The sequence below is a fragment of the Lathamus discolor genome, chromosome 13 (genome assembly GCF_037157495.1).
Source record: "Lathamus discolor isolate bLatDis1 chromosome 13, bLatDis1.hap1, whole genome shotgun sequence".
Taxonomy (NCBI): Eukaryota; Metazoa; Chordata; class Aves; order Psittaciformes; family Psittacidae; genus Lathamus; species Lathamus discolor.
The window spans coordinates 1,338,842-1,361,392 of record NC_088896.1 but is presented as its reverse complement, the minus strand read 5'-3'; the positions used below and the strand labels follow the sequence as shown (position 1 = coordinate 1,361,392).

Sequence of the window (22,551 nt, the reverse complement as noted above, 5' to 3'; positions counted from 1 at the left end):
TTTCCATGGATTTGGCTCTAGGGTGGTGGGAAAGGAGAGGGGATACAGCACAGCAAGGCTGGGGTCATCCGCTTGTTGTGCCCCAAGAAGGGACTTGCAGATGTTGCTTGCTCAGCAAGACCCTGTGCGTGTTGCTGGGACTGCCCAAACTCTGAGTGATGCTGGAAAGCTGCTCCCAAGGGATGCAGGCAGCTGGGCCCAGCCCAGCTCTGCTGCACCAGCAAATGGACACTGGCTCCATCTCAGTTTACATCCATGATCTGGTGGGGTTTGCGGGTGATGTGAGACCCCCTGACACGTCGTTCCTCCAGCCCTGGTCTTGGAGCAGAGCAGCCAGTGTGCTGGGACAGCCTGCACAGCCACTGCCGGCCCGATCCACACTCTGCGGGCAGCAGGGATGTGGGGATAGGAGGAGAGAGGATGGGGTGTGAGCACTGATGCCTGGCACTGAGCAGCTCTCCCTGTCTCCTCCCAGAGCAGAGCCCACGCAGGATCCAGCCCCTGGGGCTGACACAGCAGCAGGAAGCCGGATGCTCTGAGCCGCCCCTGTGGTGCCTGCAGGAGCCAGTGGCTGGGTTCCTCCGTGAGGAGCTCGGGGGATGTTCAGTGCTGCCGCCTGCCCCACGTCCTGCAGGGAGCAGCTACACCCCAGGGACAGCCGGGACAGCAGCGGCTCGGAATGGTGAGTGAGCTCCCAGCGCTCGGTCCTGCCCTCCCAGCTCACAGGGTCCTGTCCCACATCAGCACCTCTCCGTGAGCACGGCAGAGCCCACCTTCACCAGCAGCAGCCTCCAGCCCCAGCACACGCACATTAATAGAACCATGGAATGGTCTGGGATGGCAGGAACCTTAAAGCTCCTCCAGCTCCAACCCCTGCCACGGGCAGGGACCCCTTCCACTGGAGCAGCTTGCTCCAAGCCCCTGTGTCCAACCTGGCCTTGAGCACTGCCAGGGATGGGGCAGCCACAGCTTCCCTGGGCACCCTGTGCCAGCGCCTCAGCACCCTCACAGGGAAGAGCTTCTGCCTAAGAGCTCATCTCAGTCTCCCCTCTGGCAGGTTCAAGCCATTCCCCTTGGCCTGTCCCTACAGGCCCTTGTCCCATGCCCCTCTCCAGGTCCCCTGCAGCCCCTTTAGGCACTGGAGCTGCTCTCAGGTCTCCCCTTCAGGAGCCTTCTCTTCTCCAGGCTGCCCCAGCCCAGCTCTCTCAGCCTGGCTCCAGAGCAGAGCTGCTCCAGCCCTCACAGCATCTTCATGGCCTCCTCTGCTGTTGCCCCCAGAGCTGGGTGTAGTCCCCCATAGTACAAAGAATCAGAGCTCATAGAATCAGGGCTGCCACCCAAATGAAAATGACGTGGGCAGTCTGAGAATGGGATTGGGAGAGTAAACTGAGCTCTTGCGTGGCCAGGAGGACACGGGTCTGTGCACAGGACCAGACCCTTCAGATCAGGCTGTTGCTTCAGTTTTAGTGCAGCTCTGGCCACCACTGCAGCACCGCAGAACCTGGGGTGGGATGGGCTGACGGACCCAGGACAGAGCCCTTGGGTGCTTCTCAGTCCTAAGCTCTCTCCTCAGCACCACCATGTGATGTCCCCAGGGTCTAGGAGGTACCTGACTGTGTACTCTGCTGCCTTGCACTGGGGTCCCCATCAGCACCAGCAAGTGTGCCCCAGTGGGTCTCTGAGCTCAGAAACCAAACATCAGCACAGAAAGCTCTGGAAGAGCAAAGGGGGGAGAAACAGAATCCCATAAGACTCTTCCTTATGGAGAGGGGAGGAAGAAAACCCCAGTGTTGGCTCCACTGCCAGCAGCTGCCCAGGATTTCAGAGGCGGCAGCAGCGCAAACACCAGACATGAAACCCAAGATGTGCTCTGGAGGCATTTTCAAGGCAGCAAGCATTCATCTGCTCCTTACACTGATGATGGTTTAAAAACCTGGGAGGAATCTGATAGCATTATCCTGCCAGGCTGCTCAGGACATCTTCAAGTATGAGCACGTATGTGATGAATTAGGGATGGAGCATGGGCAGAGCAGGAACTGAAATTGCATTAGCTCTCCCCAGAGCTGCAGATACACGCAGAGCTCGCAGACAGCGTCCCAGGCACTTGCAGGGAGTGAAATCCTTCCCTAGCCAACAGTGAGGAAGAGTGACCAGAGCCAGGCCCTGCTGGGAAGTGCTACAGAAATGGTCAATGTCTGGGAATTGTGGTGAGAGGGGTGGGTTTGACAGAAAACAAAAGGGGGAGGAAACATCCACTCCGGTGTAAGTGCAAACTTGAGCGGAAGATGATGGTTTCTGCAAGAGCTGACGTTAATGCTCTGCAGAGCTCAGAGTACCCGAGTGCGGAGGCAGGGCAGCAGCACACGGGCAAGGCAGAGAGCAGGGTGCCTGAGCAATGGGGCAGCACAGGCTGCATTAGCCTGCTGCAAGATGAGGTCTGGGCACTTCTCCAGAGCAGAAAGCAAATTTCCAATCACAAAGCCGAATTAAAATTATACAGTGGCTTGAGCATAAATCTCTCCACAATGGATGCTGCAACGATAAAGCCAAGAAACGCCAGTGACTACTTGGCATGAAATTTCAGGCTTAGGGGAGACCCTAGAGCAGTGCCAGTGCCCAAAGAAACCTAGAGAAGGGCTTTGCCATGGCAGGGGTTGGGACTGGATGAGCTTTTACGTCCCTTCCAACACAAACCAGTCTGGGATTCTGTGATTCCATGAAAGGTCTGAGCTGGAGCAGGGGGATCACAACCCAGCAATGCTATGAGCAAATCAGAGGGCGAACAGGCTGCACACACCAGACAAGCAATAAGTTATCCAGGATCTGGGCGCGTCTCTGCAGAGCTGATGGGTTTTCTGGAGGTCTGGACTGACTCCAGTGCAGGTTGCATAGGTGCATAGGTGGAAGCAGAGCAAACGTGTTGGTGGAGGCAGATCCAGCCTCAGTGTCTCCTCAGGAACTGGGCCTCACTGCCAGTATCTGGTTTTGTCTGAGGAGCCTGTGCCTTCCTGGAGCCAGAACTTACAGGAGCAATGAGGTGAGCAGAGGAAGTTGTGCCCAATCCCCTGCATGTCCAATCACAGAATCACAGAATCACAGAATCCCAAGGGTTGGAAGGGACCTCAAAAGATCATCTAGTCCAACGCATGTCCAATGCATGTCCAATCAAAGTAACATCTCATGGCAGCTCCTGCTTCTCCAAAACCAAGGGGTCAGCATCCACTGCTGTCAGTCCAGCCTGCAGCTCAAAAGAGAAGAGAAAACAGAAACCACAGCTTGTGACTATGCCAAAGCTCACCTGCCTTGTCAAGTGCTTGATCACCCCTGATCAAGTGCTGTAGGAGACATACCAGGATGGCACAAATGTGTCCCCCCTTCTGCTCCATCTTTCCTGGTTCAACAGAGAGGGGTGAAAGCTGAAGACAGGAAGGATGCAAACCATGTCCATTGCTCTCGCCTTTTGATTTTTGCTTGTTGGTCCAAGTCTGGCAAACCTGAAACATCACAAAACACGTGGATACCACCAGATCTGCATTTCTGCACCAGTGTCTGTGCTGGGGGGGCTCAATTGAAAAACTATGTCTGTTTCTTCTCAGAATAAATCACAACCCTTGGCAGGGGACACAGGGTGAAGAATAAGGGAGGTGCTGGCTGGTACCCAGCCGTCAGCATCCCTAGATGGGCATGGGCCCAGTATGAGCTAAATACAAGCAGGTTTCCTGAAGACAGTGCCTAGGGCTGGAGCAGAGTTTTAGATCAAGTGCTTCAGATCCAAGCCCACTCAGGCTCAAAGCTCGTGGGGTGCAGAGCATCCCCATATGGAAGCAGCTGAGTGTCCATCAGAGGACAGGGCAGTCCCAGCCCTGCTGGCACCACTGAGCCCTGGCGGCTCAGGCAGGAGTTTGCTTTGTAGAAATGATGATTCCTGGGTGTGAATCAGCCCCAGCCCCAGCTCTGGCACCTTCATGGGTTCACCTCTGCTGGGCTTCCCAGCAGCAGGGCTGACTGTGCATCAGGAGCACTCCCAGATCCAGCCTCCTGCCTTTATCTCCTCAGCAGAGTCCTAAGGAAATAGTGGTTAAGGTAATGCTCAGCCCTTCCCATTTACCAGAATGTTTTCTCCGTGCTAAAGGCACTTTGTTTCTGGGAAAATGCATTTCCCCTCTGCGTTGTGAAAAACTAATGTGCTGAAAAGCCACCCTGCTGACCCCGCCATCGCAGGGCAGAGCATGTCGGTGTGCTCCTGCTGCTGAGCTCAAGAGCCCTCCCTCAGCATCCTGCCCAGCTTCCAGCTGCAGAAACGTTCCCTGTACGATGAGCATTTCCCCATCTCCCATCTGTGCATTCAAACAGGAAATGAGAAGCTCCTGTGTAGCCACTACTGGAAGGCTGACACGCTGAGGCTGGATGCGGCAGTGAGGAGCTGCAAACCCCAGGGCCCGAAGGAAGTGCTCAGCCCATAGGAGGGTGCTTTCTGCTCTCCCACATAGCACACCTATGCCTCAGTTTCCCCACTTGCAAGAGGGAGACATGACCATGCCATAAGGTGCTGAGGTGCAATTGGGATCTGAGGGGGAAAAGCGGGTCCAGAGATACACGCAGCATCACCAGCCCTGCTAGCAGCACCCTGCTACCACCCTGAAAGCAGCCAAGCACCCTAGGAGGCTCAGGACAGTGGGTTCCAATGGACATCTGTGGGATCCCACCACTGAATCCCTGTGGGAGCTGGAAGCTGGTGAGCTGGAAGGTCTAAGGACAGGGACAAGGGCTGCAGGAGTCCTACTGTTCATGGGTGGGCAGTGGGACTCTGCAGGCATCTCCATCCCAACCTACCTGCAGACCTCTGTTGCCTATTTCTACATCTCAGTGCTCTCATAGGTGTCATGCTCTTCTCTCTCTACAGTGGCCCACAAAGTCTTCTCCACCTTCATTTGACTTGACACTGGTTAATGACCAAACGGAAAGCACCCAATCCATCCACCACTAGTCCTGCTCTGCTTTTTCTCTTTTGTCCATCCCAGGTCTCCTCTCCAGATCCTGTCACCATGGAAATTCCCCCCAGGAGCCCTGATGGGAGTCAGAAGTCTCCTCAGTCCAAGGAGCTGCTGACCAGTAACACAGCCAGCACCCTCTGCATCAGCTCCCGGAGCGAGTCTGTCTGGACCAACACATCCAGAAGCAAGTGGAACATATACCACAAGCCGGTCATTGTCATGTCTGTTGGAGCAGGCATCTTCCTCTTCGGGGTGGTCATCACCAGCCTGACTTGCATCCAAAGCAGCAACAAAAAATTCTACAAAATGTGTGGCCCGGCTTTCCTGTCCCTGGGACTGATGCTCCTTGTCTGTGGCCTGGTCTGGATCCCCATTATCCGGAAGAAGCAGAAGCAGAGACAGAAGTCAAAGTGTCTGCAGACCCTCAGATCCTTCTTCTTTAACCGCTGAGGGCAGCCCAGGACCTTCCCAGGAAGGCTCCCCTCCTCTCTGCCCACCCCTGTTGGTTAGCTGTAGTAAGAACCATGTCTCTGTACTCTCCTAGAGGATTTCATCCCATTAAGTCTCTTCCCTACAGGTAAAACGCACTGTATCAGTCTCCAGTGGGAAAATGAACTTTGTATTTCATCCAAGTAACCCCAGAGAAAAAGAGACCAGGATTTTGCAGCTGAGCCCCGCACGGCAGATTCCAAGCTCTCCGCATCACCCTCCTGTCCAGTGATAACCCAACATCACATACTGGGGGAAGCAAAGCTCCCAAGTAACCTGCTTTCACCCGGCAGCTTCTGCAAGATGCATCAGCAGCGGGGAACCGACCGGCTACAGAGCGTGAGTGAAGCCTGGTGTGAACATTCCTGCCAGCAAACTGCAGCTCAGTTGCAGAAGCTGGGAGGCCAGAGATGGTTCATCCAGGGTCAGTCAGCACAGAGGAGAAGCAGGACTATGTAGTTCCAGAGGCCACCGGAACAGGCAGCACGAAAGCTCAGGAGGACCAGACATGGTGCCCATGGACAATGTCCTGTCGTTGACGTGTTACAGCTGCTGGCTGAGACATGGCTGCAAACTGGAGCTCACTCCTTGCTCAGCGGGGAGCATTCACAAGCTTTATTTATTGCTCCAAAGGGTCAAGGTGAGGAGCAGCATCACAAGCAGCATTCTTTGCTCCCACTGGCAGAGGGTGTTTCACAGAGGCCTGCAGCAACAAAGCTGTTCTGTTTGCACTGATGCTGTCTGCAGAGCCACCCATAAACCATAACCATCAGCCTATTCATGCAACCAGAACTGGACCACAGGCAGAAAGACAGGTTCCTTATCTCCACCACTCTATTTCTGCCTTTAATAAACATATGCCCTGAGGCAATTCGCCAGGGAAAGCACGGCTCCTTTCCATGTGATTTTTGCTTTCATTTTATGTTTTCAGCAGGCCTGATTTACTTTAAAAGGCAAATCTGAAACACAAGTTCTCAGCCTGAAGAGCTGATTTCAGCCTGGACAGCAGATCTGGGTTGATACAAACAAGCCCATAACACCCCGGTCCCAGCACTGCATTCAGGCACTGATGAGAGTCAGGTTTTCCAGCAGTACTGATCCAGCCCGGATCCCACTGCAGCCCTTGGTCAGTCCAGCCAGGCTCCCCAGCACAGCAACCTGTGCAGCTTGAGGAGGTATCTGGTGCTGATCAGAAGCAGAAGGGAAACACAGAAAGGAGGCCCCACCAAGGTCCTCTCTGTAGGCTGTACATACATGGGGAAGCTGAGGCAGCCCCATTGGCTCTTCCAAGTGGGAAGCAGAGGGGTGTGCTGAGACAATTTGCATTGTGTTTGCTCTTTGGTTTCGAATGGACAGGGTGTGATAACCTCCATCAGCTGCTGCTGATGAGGGAAGGGAAGGGCCTCCTCCAGATACCTAACCTGAATCTCCCCTCTTTTCTTTTTTTCCTGGTTAATGTCCACCTCGCAGCTAGCAGCAGCTCAGAGGCAAGGCAGAGGTTGCTCCAGAGCACCGTTTAATGGCCGCTGTACAGCCAACGTGTCCACCTCCTCCTGCATTGCCCACTTCTCCAAATCATTTGTACTTTCGGTCTCTGAACCACGCTGGAGCCACAATCCTGTCAAGCTCTCTAATATGCCAGACATGCTGGAAGCTCTGCACAGCATCAGGAGACGCTGCAAACGCAGAGGGTAACAGATCCTGCTGTTTCAGGCCAACAGACTCCCAGCAGGTCTGTTAGAAGGGAGATGTGCTCACTGCAGTCAAGGATCATGAAGCTGTGGGAACTGTGCTCAGGACCAAGAGTCCATTCCCTGTGGGACAATATTTAACCTCTTCCTGGCCATCCCTGGCTAAACTCCCTTATTTGTGAAACTGGTGCCACATCAGCTTTTCTGTCTGCAAGTATGGTCCAGGGTACTCATGGCATTCAAGTGGAAGCTTTTGTGCTACCACAGTCTGGCTCACACGATTAACCAGGGAGCCTGGGCTCACGTCGACACTGCTGCCGGGCTCCCACCAGTATGTGACCGAGGCTGGCCAGTGCCACGCACTGGGAGATCCCCTCCACCAGTGCTGAGACTTCGAGGAAGCAGCTCCCAGCCAGGAAGCTGACAGAGCCGGGTCATGAGTATTGCAGTAACACACATCCCTTTGCCCCAGCTCAGCCTGGCCCTCAGCTTGGTTTCCTGGGCGGTGCAGACGTGTGTGTGTCCCCTGCCAGCCGGTGCCAGGTTGTGAATGGGGTGTACAAGGTGTGTGATCTGGCACTGGACCCAGTAAATCTCTGTTTGCTCCTCAGCCATCCATCACACCACGCAACGCTCTCCTCGGTTGTGCAATCCTGCCTTGGTGCTAGGCAGGACTCTATTGATTTAGCTGTAATGGGCAGAGGACACTCACACAAAACTCCTGCTCTGGGGGCAGCTGAAGGCAGAAATCAGACCAATGTCAGGACTCAGGAGTGGGAAAGCATGGAGCAACATTAAGAGCATCACCAGGTCGTGACTGGCTGCAACCTGAAGATATGGTCATAAATGGGTGTCCAAAAGGATGCAATAGGACCAGGAGTACCAAATGGCTTGGAGAGAGGGAGCAGGGGTCCTGCTTTCCATGTCTCACAACCAAGGATAAGGAGACAGTGCAATGTTAATACAAGAAGTCACCGAGACCAAGTATTTAATGGGATTCCAGACTGGTCATTTGTAACAAGAGTATGAGGTTTAATTAAAGCAAAGGTTTCCCAAGGGACACTCATGCTGCTGCTCTGGTCTGATGTCTGTTGGTTTGTGCTGGTAGAGAGGGGAGGTTGCACCATGGGGTGTTTGGGGCAGAGGATGGCTGTGGTGTCCAAGGGACTCCGTGCAGGGGGCTCACTCAGGACATCAGGAGGAGGCAGAGTGGGGCTGGCTCTGCAGGGCACTGCCATGCGCCCTGGGTGAGGGTCTCAGGTAGGTGGATGTGCTCAGTGAATGAGGAGCGTGTGAGGGGCACAGGACAGTGCCTGGTGAGAGGATGGAGCCTGCACAGGTGAGGGGAAGGTGATAGCCCAGGAATCAGCAAAAAAGGAAGAGAAAGATGAGAGGGAATTGATCAGATGGATCCTCCCATTTGCTGCCCAGGTCTGCAGGGGGACAGTGAAATTTAACAAGGGGCAAGTGTAGAGTCTTGCATCTGGGGAAGAACAACCCCATGTACCAGTACAGGTTGGGGCTGACCTGCTGGAAAGTAGCGAAGGGGAAAGGGACCTGGGGGTCCTGGTGGATAGGAGGATGACCATGAGCCAGCAATGTGCTCTTGCGGCCAAGAAGGCAAATGGCATCTTAGGGTGCATTAGAAAGGGAGTGGTTAGTAGGTCAAGAGAGGTTCTCCTCCCCCTCTACTCAGCCTTGGTGAGGCCGCATCTGGAATATTGCGTCCAGTTCTGGGCCCCTCTGTTCAAGAAGGACAGGGAATTGCTTGAAGGAGTCCAGCGCAGAGCCACAAAGATGATTAAGGGAGTGGAACATCTCCCTTATGAGGAGAGGCTAAGGGAGCTGGGTCTCTTTAGCTTGGAGAAGAGGAGACTGAGGGGTGACCTCATCAATGTTTACAAATATGTAAAGGGTAGGTGTCAGGATGATGGAGCTAGGCTTTTTTCAGTGATATCCAGTGATAGGACAAGGGGCAATGGGTGTAAACTGGAACATAGGAAGTTCCACGTTAACATCAGGAAGAACTTCTTTACTGTGAGAGTGACAGAGCACTGGAACAGGTTGCCCAGGGGGGTTGTGGAGTCTCCTACACTGGAGATATTCAAGGTCTGCCAGGACAAGTTCCTGTGTGATGTACTGTAGGTTACCCTGCTCTTGCGGGGGGGTTGGACTAGATGATCTTTTGAGGTCCCTTCCAAACCTTGGGATTCCGTGATTCTGTGAAAGAAATGCTACCTGAAGGGAAAGCCAGATTAACAGCTACGAGATCAACATGCAGATGGAAGTCCAGCAGCAGAGTGGGCACTCTCCACTCAGTTGCACGGGTTATAAATGCCTGATTGCAGCCGGGACACTGGGTGGACTTTGCATTTGTGCATCCAATGCAAAGAGCTCCCGGCACTGGGCCATGAAATGGTTCTCTTGAAGTGAGAGAGGATGAGCAGGAGCATGGGTTTGAGGTGGGTTTATGGACGACAAAACAAACAAGAGACAGCAGAAGCAACAGAGGGATGTGCCCTTTAGCTTCTATAACATAACACTGGTGGATGCTGGAGAAGCCCATTGGGAGATGGCAGAAAGGGCTGGGCACACGCGCTGTCCCCTCCTGCCACTGCTGGAGTCAGCACAGGTGAGAGGGACTTTTGATCTTATCACAGGACATAGTTCATGTCTTTGGGTTATTTCCCTGCACCCCCAAAGCACTGTTTGACTGCTCCCAGACATTCCTCTCTGCTCCCACTGAAGCCTGTTTGAATCCCGGTGCAATGCTTTCTTTCCATCAAGCCAAAGAAAGCCATGTTTTAAGAAAATATCAGGTTATGCAGCAAACACGATTACAGCCCAGCCCCAAGTGAAGCAGCTCAGAGGTGATCTGCCAGCTCCCCCGCGCTATAAAAAGAACAGGAAATCCATTACAAAATTCATTATCTCTGCAGAGCAGTTCAAAGAGGAAACGTTCCTCCTGCATCTCAAAGGTCAGCAGGCTCTGTTGCGATGACAACCTGCTGCAGGACACCTGCAGCCCTCTTGCCATTCCTGGGCTTGAACAGCAGCTAAACCAGCCCAAAGGCACTGCCCACCCCTGGTGCACCCCTCTCTCCGAGGATGTTAAAGTGAGGTTTTATCTCACTTCACATTAACTGGATCCACCCTGGGTGTAACCTGCAGATCTCTGCAGCTGCAGATGGGAATAGCACTAACACTGACCCCCCTTCCTCTGCGGCATAAACGATCTTACTGTGGAAGGAGGCAGGTGACCACCAGTGTCTGTAAGTGCACCTATTCTATGATCCTATGACTCTACAATATTCCACCGTTTCTTCCTGGAAACATGGATAAGGGCTCGTGGGGTCATGGAGGCTGATATCCTGAATTTCCACTGCGATATCACCTTCATGCCCACATCTGGGTATGAGCTCCAGTTCAGTGTGCACCCTGAAGTGCTGCTGGTGTTTCCTTGCCCCATAAAGAGCAAATGACTGCAATCACCCACAGACTGCTTTGGGTTGGAAGAGACCTTAAACCTCACCCAGCTCCAACCCCTGCCACGGGCAGGGACCCCTTCCACTGGAGCAGCTTGCTCCAAGCCCCTGTATCCAACCTGGCCTTGAGCACTGCCAGGGATGGGGCAGCCACAGCTTCTCTGGGCACCCTGTGCCAGCGCCTCAGCACCCTCACAGGGAAGAGCTTCTGCCTAAGAGCTCATCTCAGTCTCCCCTCGGGCAGGTTCAAGCCATTCCCCTTGGCCTGTCCCTACAGGCCCTTGTCCCAAGCCCCTCTCCAGGTTCCCTGCAGCCCCTTTAGGCACTGGAGCTGCTCTCAGGTCTCCCCTTCAGGAGCCTTCTCTTCTCCAGGCTGCCCCAGCCCAGCTCTCTCAGCCTGGCTCCAGAGCAGAGCTGCTCCAGCCCTCGCAGCAGCTCCATGGCCTCCTCTGGCCTCGCTCCAACAGCTCCAGGTCCCTCTTGTGCTGCTGCCCCAGAGCTGGATCAGGGCTGCAGGGGGGTCACCCCAGAGCACAGCAGAGGGGCAGGATCCCCTCCCTGAGCTGCTGCTCACACTCTGGGGGTGCAGCCCAGCACATGGGGGGTTCATCACTCAGAGCCAGCAGCAGTTCTTCCCTGTCCTTACTATGCAGTAACAAGAGCAGTGACTTCCAGGGGACTCTCAGTGCTTGCAGCGAGTTTTAAACCCTACAAAAGACCCTAGCCCTTCCTATTTTAGCACTAGTAGTTAGGCTTATGGGACCTATCAAAGCAGCTCAGCTCTACACCATGACACTGCTGAGAAGAGCACAGGGAAGCTGTAACAGGCAGATGTGAGCAAACATGCCCCAGCTTTGCCCCTTAAGCTTGCTGAGGGAGGAGAGGGAATGCTGGCGCGGGGCTTCCACCCAACCCACACCAGGGGGTATAAATCTGGCTATTTCTCACTCTGGAGCGGTGCTGCTATGACCGGGTGTCCCCAGGGCAGGAATGCCTCTTGCCATGCAGTCGAGCAGAGGGCGAGAATCCGGTCCCGGTTCAGCCTCATCTGTGAGGGGCTCAGGAGCAGCGTGGCCGGTGCTGCGGGCTCTGCTCTAAACCCATTGCAGTGGATCCAACAAGCGAGAGCTGGCTCAGACCCGCACTCGCACCCTGAGCAGCCGTAGGGCTCAGGCGTGCTCCCAGCAGCAGTGCCCCGGGGACAGCTTATCTGCTCCTCCGGCACCTGATGCAATCAGCCCTGGCAGCAGCTCCGGCACCAGTGACTGACACACGGACGTGTGGAGCTGGGGCTGGTACAGCGCAGGAGCGCGCTGGCAGTGCTGCTTACACTGCCCTGCAGTTTCCAGCCACCCCTTCCCTGTGCTGGAGTTCAAAGACACAGGTTTAGGCTGCATTCAGGGCTGGAAGGCAAGCAGAACTGGAAGGACAGCTGCTGGTTTGTCCCTACCCCAAGCACTGTGCAAAATGAGGCACAATCCATGGGCACAATAGCACAAAGTGGGACCCTAAGGGCTGGTCCAGGCATGGGGGTAAGTGGAGTGCAGACCAGACCTTGTGCTCCACACTCCATGTTCCAGCAGGGAACTGCAGCCTGCTCCAGTGGAAGGTGTCCCTGCCCGTGGCTGGGGTTGGAACTGGATGAGCCTTAAGGTCCCTTCCAACACAAACCATTCCATGAGTCTATGATTCCATGATCTCCAGCTTCTGGCCTCTTCTGGGAAGCATAAGCAGATCTGGCAGAAAGGCTTTCAGCTGCTGTGTACCCACAGAAGAACTTATGTGCCAGCCAGAGCTTGGTGATGTTCATAGCATAGAGTTAGGCCAGGGGTGCTGGACCCCCTCTGTGCCGTGGTCTGAGTGGTCTCAGCTATCCTTGATCAGGGATGTGAAGGGTCCTGCAAAGTATGGGGGCTTCTTTTAGTAGAGGGAAGCATGTATTAAACCTCCATACGTCGGGATGCTTTGAAGTGTTGTCCTGTCAGCGGGATGCTTTCCAGGGTTCAGCATCACCAGCCAGGGCTTAGCAAGGAAGCTGCAATGGGGAAAAGAGGCTTTCCTATTCAGTGCTATTCCTGTCCAGCCACGATGTCTGGGCTCCTTTCCCAGATGTATGGAGAAGCACAACCATTCTGTGTCTATCAATCAGTGGCTTCAGGGGGGAGCAGTGCTGGTTTTACTATTCTTCCTGAGAGTTCGGTATCAATCTCTCTGAGCTGTCATTTGGTCAGGGAAGGCTTCCCTACATGAGACTTGGGAGGAGAGGACTCGGGGAGCAGCTTTGCTCCTGCAACCATCATGGTCCCACGGCTGAGACCCAACCCCAAAGCGCTCCGACCCTGCATGGAGCTGCTGGTGCTTGGGGAAACCAAACCCCTTGTGCTGCAGGAGGGATCTGCCCACCCCTGCCAAAGATGAGCTCATCTGAGGTCCTGCAGTCATGGTGGTTGAGCCACAACCAGCATCGGGCTGTGGAGCTGTGCCTGGAGGTCCCCATGGCACGAACTGTGCCTGGGCTGCTCGGTCAAGCAACATTGTGCTTTCCATCCATGTCCTCCTCACCCTCAGGCAGGTATCACCCAACCTCAGCCCATGCTGCAGGGAGCTCATGGCCTCCGCTGGAGGATGAACTTTCTGAAGGCTCCTTCTCGGCTTTGTCTCCACATGCAGTTAAACAGGTATTGACTCCCACCACGCAGAGATTGTGTCAGACCACTGCCGTTCGCCTGCGCAGATTCCTGCTGCTCCCGACTAATGCGTAACTCAGGGAAGCAACATTCATTGTTCCCAGTGAAGAACTGGTTTACTCTCACCACATACTTCAGCAAACCTGCTCTGGGCCAGCTCTGGGAACAAGTGTTTTCTGCTAACATCATCTTTCCAGCTACGGCAGAAGTGGACTAGGAAAAGGCATGCAGCATTTTCTGCTCTTTTTTAAGCATCTCTGGACTAAAGCACAGCTCTTTGCAGCTTTCTAAACCATTGATTGGAGTTGAATGAACATCTGGAAACCTTTGTGTTCAGGGAGCGGCTGTATGGAGTGTGTCACGTTTCCTTCTGTGCTATCATGGGCAGATTGCTGCTGTCGCACACAGCTTGGCAGGGCTCAGCACTGCTGAAATGCATCCAGATGAAAACCCTGCCTCCTACAGAGCAAATCTGAACGAGGCTGCTGATACCCTCTGAAGGGCAATGCAGGGTCCTCACCTCGCAACGTCTGGATCCCAAAAGCCTGAGGCTGCAGTGGAAGGAAGCCTTGTCTGCAGTGATAAACACTGCCCAAGCCCCAGAGCTCTCCTGGAGGGACAGCAGATGTATGGGAGAGGCCATCCCACCACACAGTGTCTCCTCTAGAGGGACAGGAGTCGCCACAGCTATCCCACCTTCTGGAATGCGGTCAGCAATGACCTGTTCCTGTCTTGCAACAACCTCCACAAGTTTTCTTGCTCTCTTTTTTATTCTTCTCAAAGGCATCTTGATCTGGTCTGGTGAGATCAAGGTGCCACAAGCCTATTGCTGTGTGGGGCTGGACAGGCTGGTTTGACCTGAGGCCCTTGTATCAGACCCATCTTCCTTCCAGCTTCCTTCCAGGGTACCACTGGTCTGGAGTGGGGGGGGATTCCTGGGGTATTGTTCACTCTGCCCCATGTGGATAACCCCTGTCAGGTTCAGAGACCAGTCCAGAAAGGACAGAAAAGTCTTGAGGTGTCTTATGGGGCTCCCCCACAACAATAAATCACCTGGGAGAACTCCCTGAAATCCAGTGAACAGGAGATAAAGACTGAGTAAAACCAAAGGAGACAGGAACTGGACACAGCTTGGGAGCAAGAGGGGACACAGAAAAGGTCCTTCCTTTCAAAGGGCGGCAGTGCTTGGGCTCATCATAAACCTGGCCAGAGCAACTTCATCATTGTCAATGCTAAACCTCGGGTGCGTTCATCAAACTGTGGCTGAACTGAGGAGCAAAGAGCTGCAAAACTCCTCCTCCATCCTCTGTCCACCTCCATTATTGCTGCAGCTCACTGAAAGAGGGCTATGGAAAAAGGCATCCACCCACAGCAACACAGGTGCCGGGCACTGCTCAGAGCCTTGTGTCACTGCTAGTTAAGGGAAGAGCACCCGTGTACAGGCAAGATCAGCCTGAACCTGGGGTTCAGGGTCCGGGGAAGCTCTGGCTGCTGAGCTCTGGGTGACCCCCCGAGCTGGGGGGACCACTGGGAGCTCACTGAGGTCTGGGGTTGAGGGCAAGGGGTGGGTTTTGGGCTGAGCACCCATGGAAGCCGATTACACAGCGTGCTTCCTGCAAACCAGGTCAGATCCTGTGCCCCAGCACTTCCCTCCAGCCCTCCGGTGAGTAATGCAGGGCTAATGCTTGGTTGGCAAAGAGCAGATTCAACCCCCAGGCCCCAGAGGGTGATAATGCACGAAGAAGAGATTAGGGTTTTATTCGGGTATTTAGAAGTCTTCATTGTTCACACAAGGGGGAAAATATCTCCTGGAACAGGCAGATCCTTGCCACTGGGAGAGTGCAGCGTGCACTGGAATAGATGGTTTCCCAGCCCTCATGCGCTGAGTGTTTGCAAGCAGCAGGTTGGATAAAAGCAGGAGAGAGGACCACAGGGGCCATGCTGGGCATCCTCTGCCATGTGCTTGGTGAGGTGCACACTGCGGGTGGCAAGCAGGAGCTCCTGGGATTCCCTGAGCAGCATAAGAAGCACTCAGGCAAGGTAGGCAATGTCCCCCGTTCCCTCCAGCCATCACCTCACTCATGGCAGAGTGGTGGCAGGGCTCAAGTGGTGAATGGGCCCTGAGTGCCCTGGGTTTGACAAGAGGATTGAGGGGACACTCCTGGTGCAGTCTCTGGCATCCCCTGGAGCTAAGGCCACCTCCAGTAGGTATCTGCCACTGGGCACTGCTCCAGTCCCTGATGCTGACCTCATGACCAATGGTCCTGTCTCAAGCTTTGGCATCCTCTGCGTGTCCAAGAGATGGGGCAAGCAGCTGTGCACAGGCCATGCAATGCTCATTCCTTGGGGTGGCTTTCTCCAAGCCAAAGGATGCTCCACCTCCCTCAGACTTCCCCTGCTTGCCAAGCGCACACAGACCAGAGAGGGGGGAGAGGAAGGATGTGCCCAGGGTCACTCAGAGAGGAGGAAGCGGCATCCAGGACCTCACAGAGCGATACCGGCTGCTCAGAGACCAGCCAGGAGCTCTGGGAAATTTTGCCTTATTTGGTGATTCATCACCGACTTGCTCGGTTCTCATTTTGGGGATGGGCAGTGACAGGTTCTCTGATTTACGGCTTCCCAGCTTTTTGGAGGTGTTGCAAGGGTGATGCATTTTTGACACTGTGGACAAATTCCTGTGCCTCAGTTTACCTGTAAAGAGAGGGAGCAGCGGGATGCTTCCAGGCCGCCCCCAGCATGTCAGAACCAGTGTCCTGCAGGCTTTGCTGGGATCCTGGCGTGGCTGATGCTGCCCAGCAGATGCCCCAGTTCTCAAACCAAAGGAGCCAGCCCGTCCGCGGGCTGGGTCAGGACCAGACTTGCAGCTTTAGGCAGACTGGGTGTGATGTGCTCACACCCGGCCCCTCTTGGGGTACCCCAATGGCAGGTCCCTTCCCCAGCAGCCTTGGGATGGCTCCAGGACAGGGTGATGTCAGGGCCATGAAATGGTTAAAGCAGTGTCGTGAGCTCCCTCCCGATTGTTCTGCAAGGTGTGTTGTGACATTTGTACTTCCTCCTGGCAGCCCGAGGCACAGCAGAGCAGAGGCAGGCAGGGAGGGACCGTGGGATGCTGCCGGCCCCTCTGGCTCCACCATGACCGTCTCCAGGCTCGTGGGCCGCTGCGCTGTGATACTGCTCCTGGCCGTGCTGTGTGATGTGGCCGGGCTCATCACCCTCTTCCTGGGAATTTTTGCTCCTTTAAGCTCCTGGGACTTCTTCGTTTACTTGGGAGCTCTGCTGCTGGCCTTCAGCCTCGTCTTCTGGTCCTTCTGGTACACATTCAACATTGAGGTCCCCTTCAGGGAGCTTGGTTTTAACTAATCCACGGATCTGGCAAAGCTGAAATGGAAACTTGGAGGAGCAGCGCCACATGCTCAAATGCTCCAAAGCATCATCCAGTTTGGGAAGAGCATCAAAAAGGACCAAAGGGAAGGGCCTGGTGGTCACTGCAGCATCGATCAGCCAGATGGACCCTCAGGAGAAAGGTACCTACAGCTCAGCATGCACAGGGATGCTTTGCTAGTGTTGGGAAACGCAGAGGTCTTGAGACCTTCCTGATGGTGACAGCCACTCTTCAGAAGTAACATTAGATTTTAAAATGTTCTGAACTAGATTAGTGATGGCCAGGAACGCAGTTGTGATGAGGAGCCTGTGTGGATGAACCTGAGGAGGGAGGGTTTGGTGGGAATTCAGGTCGTTCTCATCTGGGCTTTATTTCCATGGTTCTTCCCATCCAACGCTGGGAGTTGAGGGTCCTGGAGAGCTGCTGCTCTCTCGTGACAGCTTTTGGTGGCAGAGGGACAGGGAGCATGAGTGGTCTCCCAGTGACAGAACCTGGACAAATAGAGAAAGTGGATCATAATAAACCAGATCCAGGCTGTTGCTTAACACCAAAACCTCCCTGCAAATGAGGTGTAAAACCACTGTGTGAGTGAGCAAACCTGGCTGCTCATTGACATAAGCCCATCAAACCAGTGTGCCCTACTGGGCTGCCCAGGTTGGGAAGGTTTTGCCAGCAGGGAATGTATTTCCAGCAAAGTAAGGGGGAAAAACCAAGCAGAGGCTGTGTCACAAGGGCGCTGGCATGATGCCCTGTATACAGCCCCATGACAAATGCTGAATGCATGGAAATGAGGTACAAAGTTCCATGCTTGAACACTGGCTTTGACACTATGCGTTTTTAATCTCAGCCTGGTCTAGAACATGTCTGGTTTGTTTGGCAATCACTCAATGACAGATCAGGCAGCGTGGACCTTGCCTGGACTCCAAAGCCTGGTCCTAGAGCAAGAGGGACCCACATATTGAGCATCAGCCCCTGCATTGCATGGTGGGGCTGGTGGTGACATGGAAATACCCAGGTCAGCCCAGAGCTGCTGCAAAGGGCTCACGTTTGGCCTCACTAATGAGCAGCAACACCACTGCAAAGCTTAAAGGAGGTGGACATGTCCATGTGTGAGGAGAGCACCACTGCACGGACAGCATCCTGCCTCTTTCCCGGCATCCCAAGGGGATTTTCTTCCCCATCAGTGTGCTGGCAAAGCTGGTGGAGCCAATTAGCCCGAGGTAATTAGTGAGCATCTCCACAGTGCTCGGAGCTGAGTGTACCTGACAGAAGGATGATGGCAGTAGGAGGATGCCAGAAGCCAACTGTGAAATCAGTTACCGAGACCCTCGCACCAAAGAGCCAATGGTTCTGTAGCAGCACATGAGGCAAAGAGATTCCCCCACTGACACGCAGGTGAGTACCAGCTCTGAGACCAGCCTCACCTCTCTTCAGTGTCGGTATCTCAGCCAGGCTGGTGTCCCCAGGCATATACCTCCTGGTGTGTAGGCAGGAAGATTGCCAAGTGACATGATCCCCACCCCAACTGCTCCAGAGAGATTTCTTTGCAGTTTCCTTGTAAAGCTTCTGACACCCAGTGAGAAGACAATATTATGATTGTTATTGTTGATGCTGTCATTATTTACTTGTTTGTCTTTACTACTTGTTGCTGGTTTTTATTGACTGATTTTCCTCCTTGTCTTGTTGCAGTGACCAGAAGAGGCAGACAGGAAGTTTTCTTGACTCTCCCTGCAGTGTGGAAGCCGCAGTGTGAGTCACGGTGGTTTACAGCCCTACACTTACCAGGATGCCCAGACCTGGTAAGTTCAGCTTTGCCTTCCACCACCCGGTCTAAGGGTGCTTTTCCACCCATGTGCCCCTGGGGCTACTGCCTTCAAGAATTTTCTTGATGTGCCTCCAGATAAGAGCCTGTAACAAGCATTAGTCGGATACTGCAGTGATGTATAAGGAAGGGCAGCAATAACCACACCCTCCTGTATTTGCTCTGGGATTTTTAATTGCTGATGCCTGCTCAATCCAGCCTATAAAGCCTGGCTCAGGGCTCTGTCACCATTCAATGTCTGCCTCCGCCAGCACCCTGGGTGCGCCGCTCAGGGACAACACCCAGGGAGTCGGTGGCATCACCCAGGGAACCCAGCGGGAAGTGGGTGCGAGGTCCCCGCCACCACTCGTCCCTCCTGGCATGCACTGATGAGGCCGTGTACAGCTCCTCCAGTGCACCCCACCACACACCGGCTCAGCCCAAGCACTGCATGGACAGGGTCCTGCTGACCCAGGGATCCTGCATTCCCCTTGGGAATTCCTGCTGGCACGTTTTCCCCTCTCTGGTCCATCTGTGATCTCTGATGGTTGCCAGCTCACATGGCTCCTGGCAGGGCAAACACTGTTCCCCAGCAGGATGCACATGGGGAGGTGGTAGGTTACCCTGCTCTTGCAGGGGGGTTGGACTAGATGATCTTTTTAGGTCCCTTCCAACCCTTGGGATTCTGTGATTCTGTGATTCTGTGTAAGCAGGTTAGACCCAAACACGTCTCTGTGTCTGTGTGTGTGTGCAAGGAGCCTCCAGCATCCTTCACCTCCTCAAGGCAGCTGACAAGGAGGGACATGGGCACAGGCAAGACACGGTGGCCTCAATTGCCCATGCACAGGCAGAAGCGATCAGCCATGCCCAGCTACCAGAGGGAAAACCTCTGGCTTGGAGCGTGTGCCCATGGGAAGGGACCATGGGATATCTCTTGCCTCCCTGTCCCACCTTCTCCCATGGTGGGCACCCATGAGCACACCCCAACACCTCCAGAGGGCCGGCTCTGATGGTCTCCAACGTCCCTTTCCATCCCAGCAGCACAGGTCCTTCCTTCTCCTGCTGTTCCCAAACCACACTGGCTGGAGCAGAGCTCATCCCTGCCACATCCAGCCTCACCAACGGCAGGATAAGCACGAGTGAAGCATCTGAGAGACCCTGTCCCTTGGAGGCTCAGTCCTGCACAGCACTGGGAGAGCTGGCCCAAGCCCAGTGCATTATTGACCGAGAGCTTATCTTTCCCTGCTGGGTTCTTGTGGTTTTGCGTTTGTTCTGTTTGCTCCAGGCTGCTGGGGGTGTTCTACAGCCATGGGCACAGCATAGCCCAGGGGCTGTGGCACAGTGCCCGTGCATGCAAGGCACTGGGAACCGCAGCCTTCCTCCACTCCCTGACCACTCGAAGCTCCCCAAGTCACACCACTGACCTAAACAGCCAAGACAGCACCCTCCAGCTCCTCCTGCCCGGATCTTTAACCCAGAAATGCTGAGGCAGTGCATGCAGGGCTTGCAGATGTGTCTAGGTGGACAAAACTACTCTTTTTGTAACCAAGCATTCACAGCCTCACTCCTACTGTGACCTGGCATGATCCTGAATACCACTGGGCAGCCCACAATGTCCAACTCAGGAGCTGACATGGCCGCACACATGGTGGTCAATGGTCCCCTGAGTCCCAGTTTTCCTTTTAGTTGTCTCTATTGGAAAGATCTTGATTTCTTAGATAGCATCGGGGTCTGTTAAAGCATTCACATCTCTTTCCACTGTGTTTTCATAGGGAAACAGAAAAAGGACCAGAGTGTCAATGTAAAGAGCAAGATGAAGAGGAATAGCCCTGAACAAGAACTCTGTTGTGCTACTCTTGCCAACCCATCACTGAAGATGCAGAGGGCTGTGCCATGCTGATCTGCTGAGCACATTGTTACCACTTCAGGAACGAGCACTCAAGGTACCCCTTAACCAGTGGATATGCTTGTGGCATCCTCACTGAGCACATCACACTCCTGCCCACCGCCACTGTCTCAGAGGGCCCAACACAAGCAAACTGGCAGCAGCAGAGCCGCTGCAAGCTGTCCTCACTGCGGGCTGGCGCACATGGGAAGGATCCAGCGGGTGAGACCGGTTCTGCAAACCCCACCAGATGGATGTGAAGAACTGGTCCACTGGGGTTCAGAACTGGAGAGAGAGCTCAGAGCTGATTCCCTTGTCTGCACAGAGATACACTCGATGGGAGAAGGAGGCAACAAAACCAAGCAGGACAGAGGATTTCTAAAGCAAATCCAGGTGCTGGCTGAAGAGAGAGTTTAGGTATATTTTAACTAACCTCAACCTCAGAGAAGACTGAGACGCGTATCTCCATCCTCCTGTGCTCCTGATGCAGTATTCAGCTGACCATAAAGACATTTGTGTAGGATGGAAGCACATACAATACCTATCCAATAGGTTATTCAGCACTTTCTGTTACAGACACTTCTTCGGTTGCTTAAATCTTTGCCAGAATCTATTTCTTTGTGATTTCCCACCCTGGAGAATCTGCCTCTGAAGCAAAGTTTAGTGCTCCCCTCGGCCTTCTGTCTGCAGATGGGGTGACAGGACACTGCTGGCACTCAGGGACTCCTCTGTTAGACAAGACATGCTCTGCTAAACGGGCTCGATATGGAGATGCAGTGACTTGATGTAGGAGACATCTCCCCACTGTACCAGAAAGACCTCCACAAACCTTTCTGCAGCGGTGGAGGTGTGTTCTGGGCCCAACATGTGCACGATGCTTGTGTTCAGTCCAGCTCCACCACCCATTTTATGACAAGTTAAAGAGGCCCCAGAGAGAACATGCAGTCTCCAGAGGAAGGGCTAAGTCCACCTTCACTGCTGCCTACCCAGCAGCACAGACCACGTACACTTTATGGGTGATATCAGGACCTTGGTGCCTTTTGCTGTCCGTGATTTTAGCAGCTTGCGCCCATGGCACTGGGGTTTGTGGGCAAGTTGTTCAGTGTGAGAGCTACTGGTTTGGGGGGAAACCAGAATCCCTTCTCTGCCCCTAGCTCCTAGGGCATGAGGCTGGAGGCATCTCAGCCCCTGCCATGAGGAAGCAACTGGTGTCTGCTCCAGCCATCCAACCATCCTGTCTTCCCAGGAGGCGGGCTCCCTGCCCACAGCTGTGCTGTGCAGGACCTGGAGCCTCCAAGTACTGAAATGACTCACATTTGAAACCTCAGCATGTCTGGGCCCTAACCCTACCCCAGGTGGAACAGAGACCACCTCCTGGTTCCCCAGAACATCAGTCAGAGAGCTATAACACTAAGGGATGCCATCAAGCACATCGCTCACGGTACGAGGCTGTCCCCTGGGGATGTGGAGCAGAGCAGAGTCTACGCCAGGGTATTTTGCAGCGCAATGTTCTGTTCAACCGTTTCGGTGTCACTTTTATTAAAGCTGCCACCTTCCTTTTCAAAGCTGTTTGTCTACTGATAATAGGTGCTGGGAACCTCTGGCTGCAGCACCTCTGTGGAAGTGTAGCTCTTACCCAAGGGAGAGTGAGAGCTGGGAAATGTGGTAGGGATGGGAAGTGTGCCCAGCTGTGTCCAGGGCATCCTGCCAGCATGAAGCCAGGTATCCATCCATGGCTGATCAAGGAAGGAGCCAGCCTGCAGCCAGGAATGTTATCACATAAAGGGTCTGAGGGAATTCTGAGCTGACCCCACTGCCCACAGAGCCATGGGCAGAGCCAGCCTTGCTCAGAGGCAAGAGGCAGCGTTTGAAAAGGAACCAGCACTCCTTGACCTGACAGGGGATCCAGGCCAGAGAGCACAGGCTCCTCCTGCACGTTTGGCCCCGCACAGCACCTTGTACCCATGCTCTGGGGGGCCAGCAAGCAGGGTTTGTACATCCTGCACAACCCTCCTGCAGCAATCCTTGTCTCTCCCTGCACATCCGGTGTGGTGGGAGCGGGATGCCCGGTCCTGCAGGCAGTGCTGCCATGGCCATGGAGCCCAGTTCTCAGCTGGTTCCAGCACCACTGGTGAGC

The 22,551-nt window shown here is 54.3% G+C and overlaps 1 protein-coding gene and 1 long non-coding RNA gene across 4 annotated transcripts; both read left to right on the top strand.

Moving 5' to 3' along the window:
- Positions 1 to 546: 546 nt before the first annotated feature.
- PIRT (phosphoinositide interacting regulator of transient receptor potential channels) lies at positions 547 to 8,166 on the top strand. 3 transcript variants are annotated; one of them, XM_065693898.1, is made up of 2 exons: positions 547 to 682; positions 5,022 to 8,166. In XM_065693898.1, the coding sequence occupies exons 1-2, from the start codon at positions 680 to 682 to the stop codon at positions 5,442 to 5,444; spliced, it is 426 nt and encodes a 141-aa protein (XP_065549970.1). In that variant the 5' UTR covers positions 547 to 679; the 3' UTR covers positions 5,445 to 8,166. The 3 variants fall into 3 exon arrangements, 2 of the variants coding, with proteins under 2 accessions (XP_065549970.1, XP_065549969.1); XM_065693897.1 differs by having other exon boundaries at positions 4,904 to 8,166; XR_010615821.1 differs by lacking the exon at positions 547 to 682 and having other exon boundaries at positions 2,221 to 6,123; positions 6,954 to 8,166.
- Positions 8,167 to 16,642: 8,476 nt separating this feature from the next.
- Positions 16,643 to 21,911, top strand: LOC136021449 (uncharacterized). Its single transcript, XR_010615775.1, has 3 exons — positions 16,643 to 16,870; positions 18,418 to 18,527; positions 20,302 to 21,911. It is a non-coding gene; the product is annotated as an uncharacterized LOC136021449 (long non-coding RNA).
- Positions 21,912 to 22,551: the final 640 nt, after the last annotated feature.

What these genes read in the sequence shown, in the direction of transcription:
- PIRT (XM_065693897.1), top strand. Translation starts at nt 4,950, where the DNA reads ATGACCAAACGGAAAGCACCCAATCCATCCACCACTAGTCCTGCTCTG.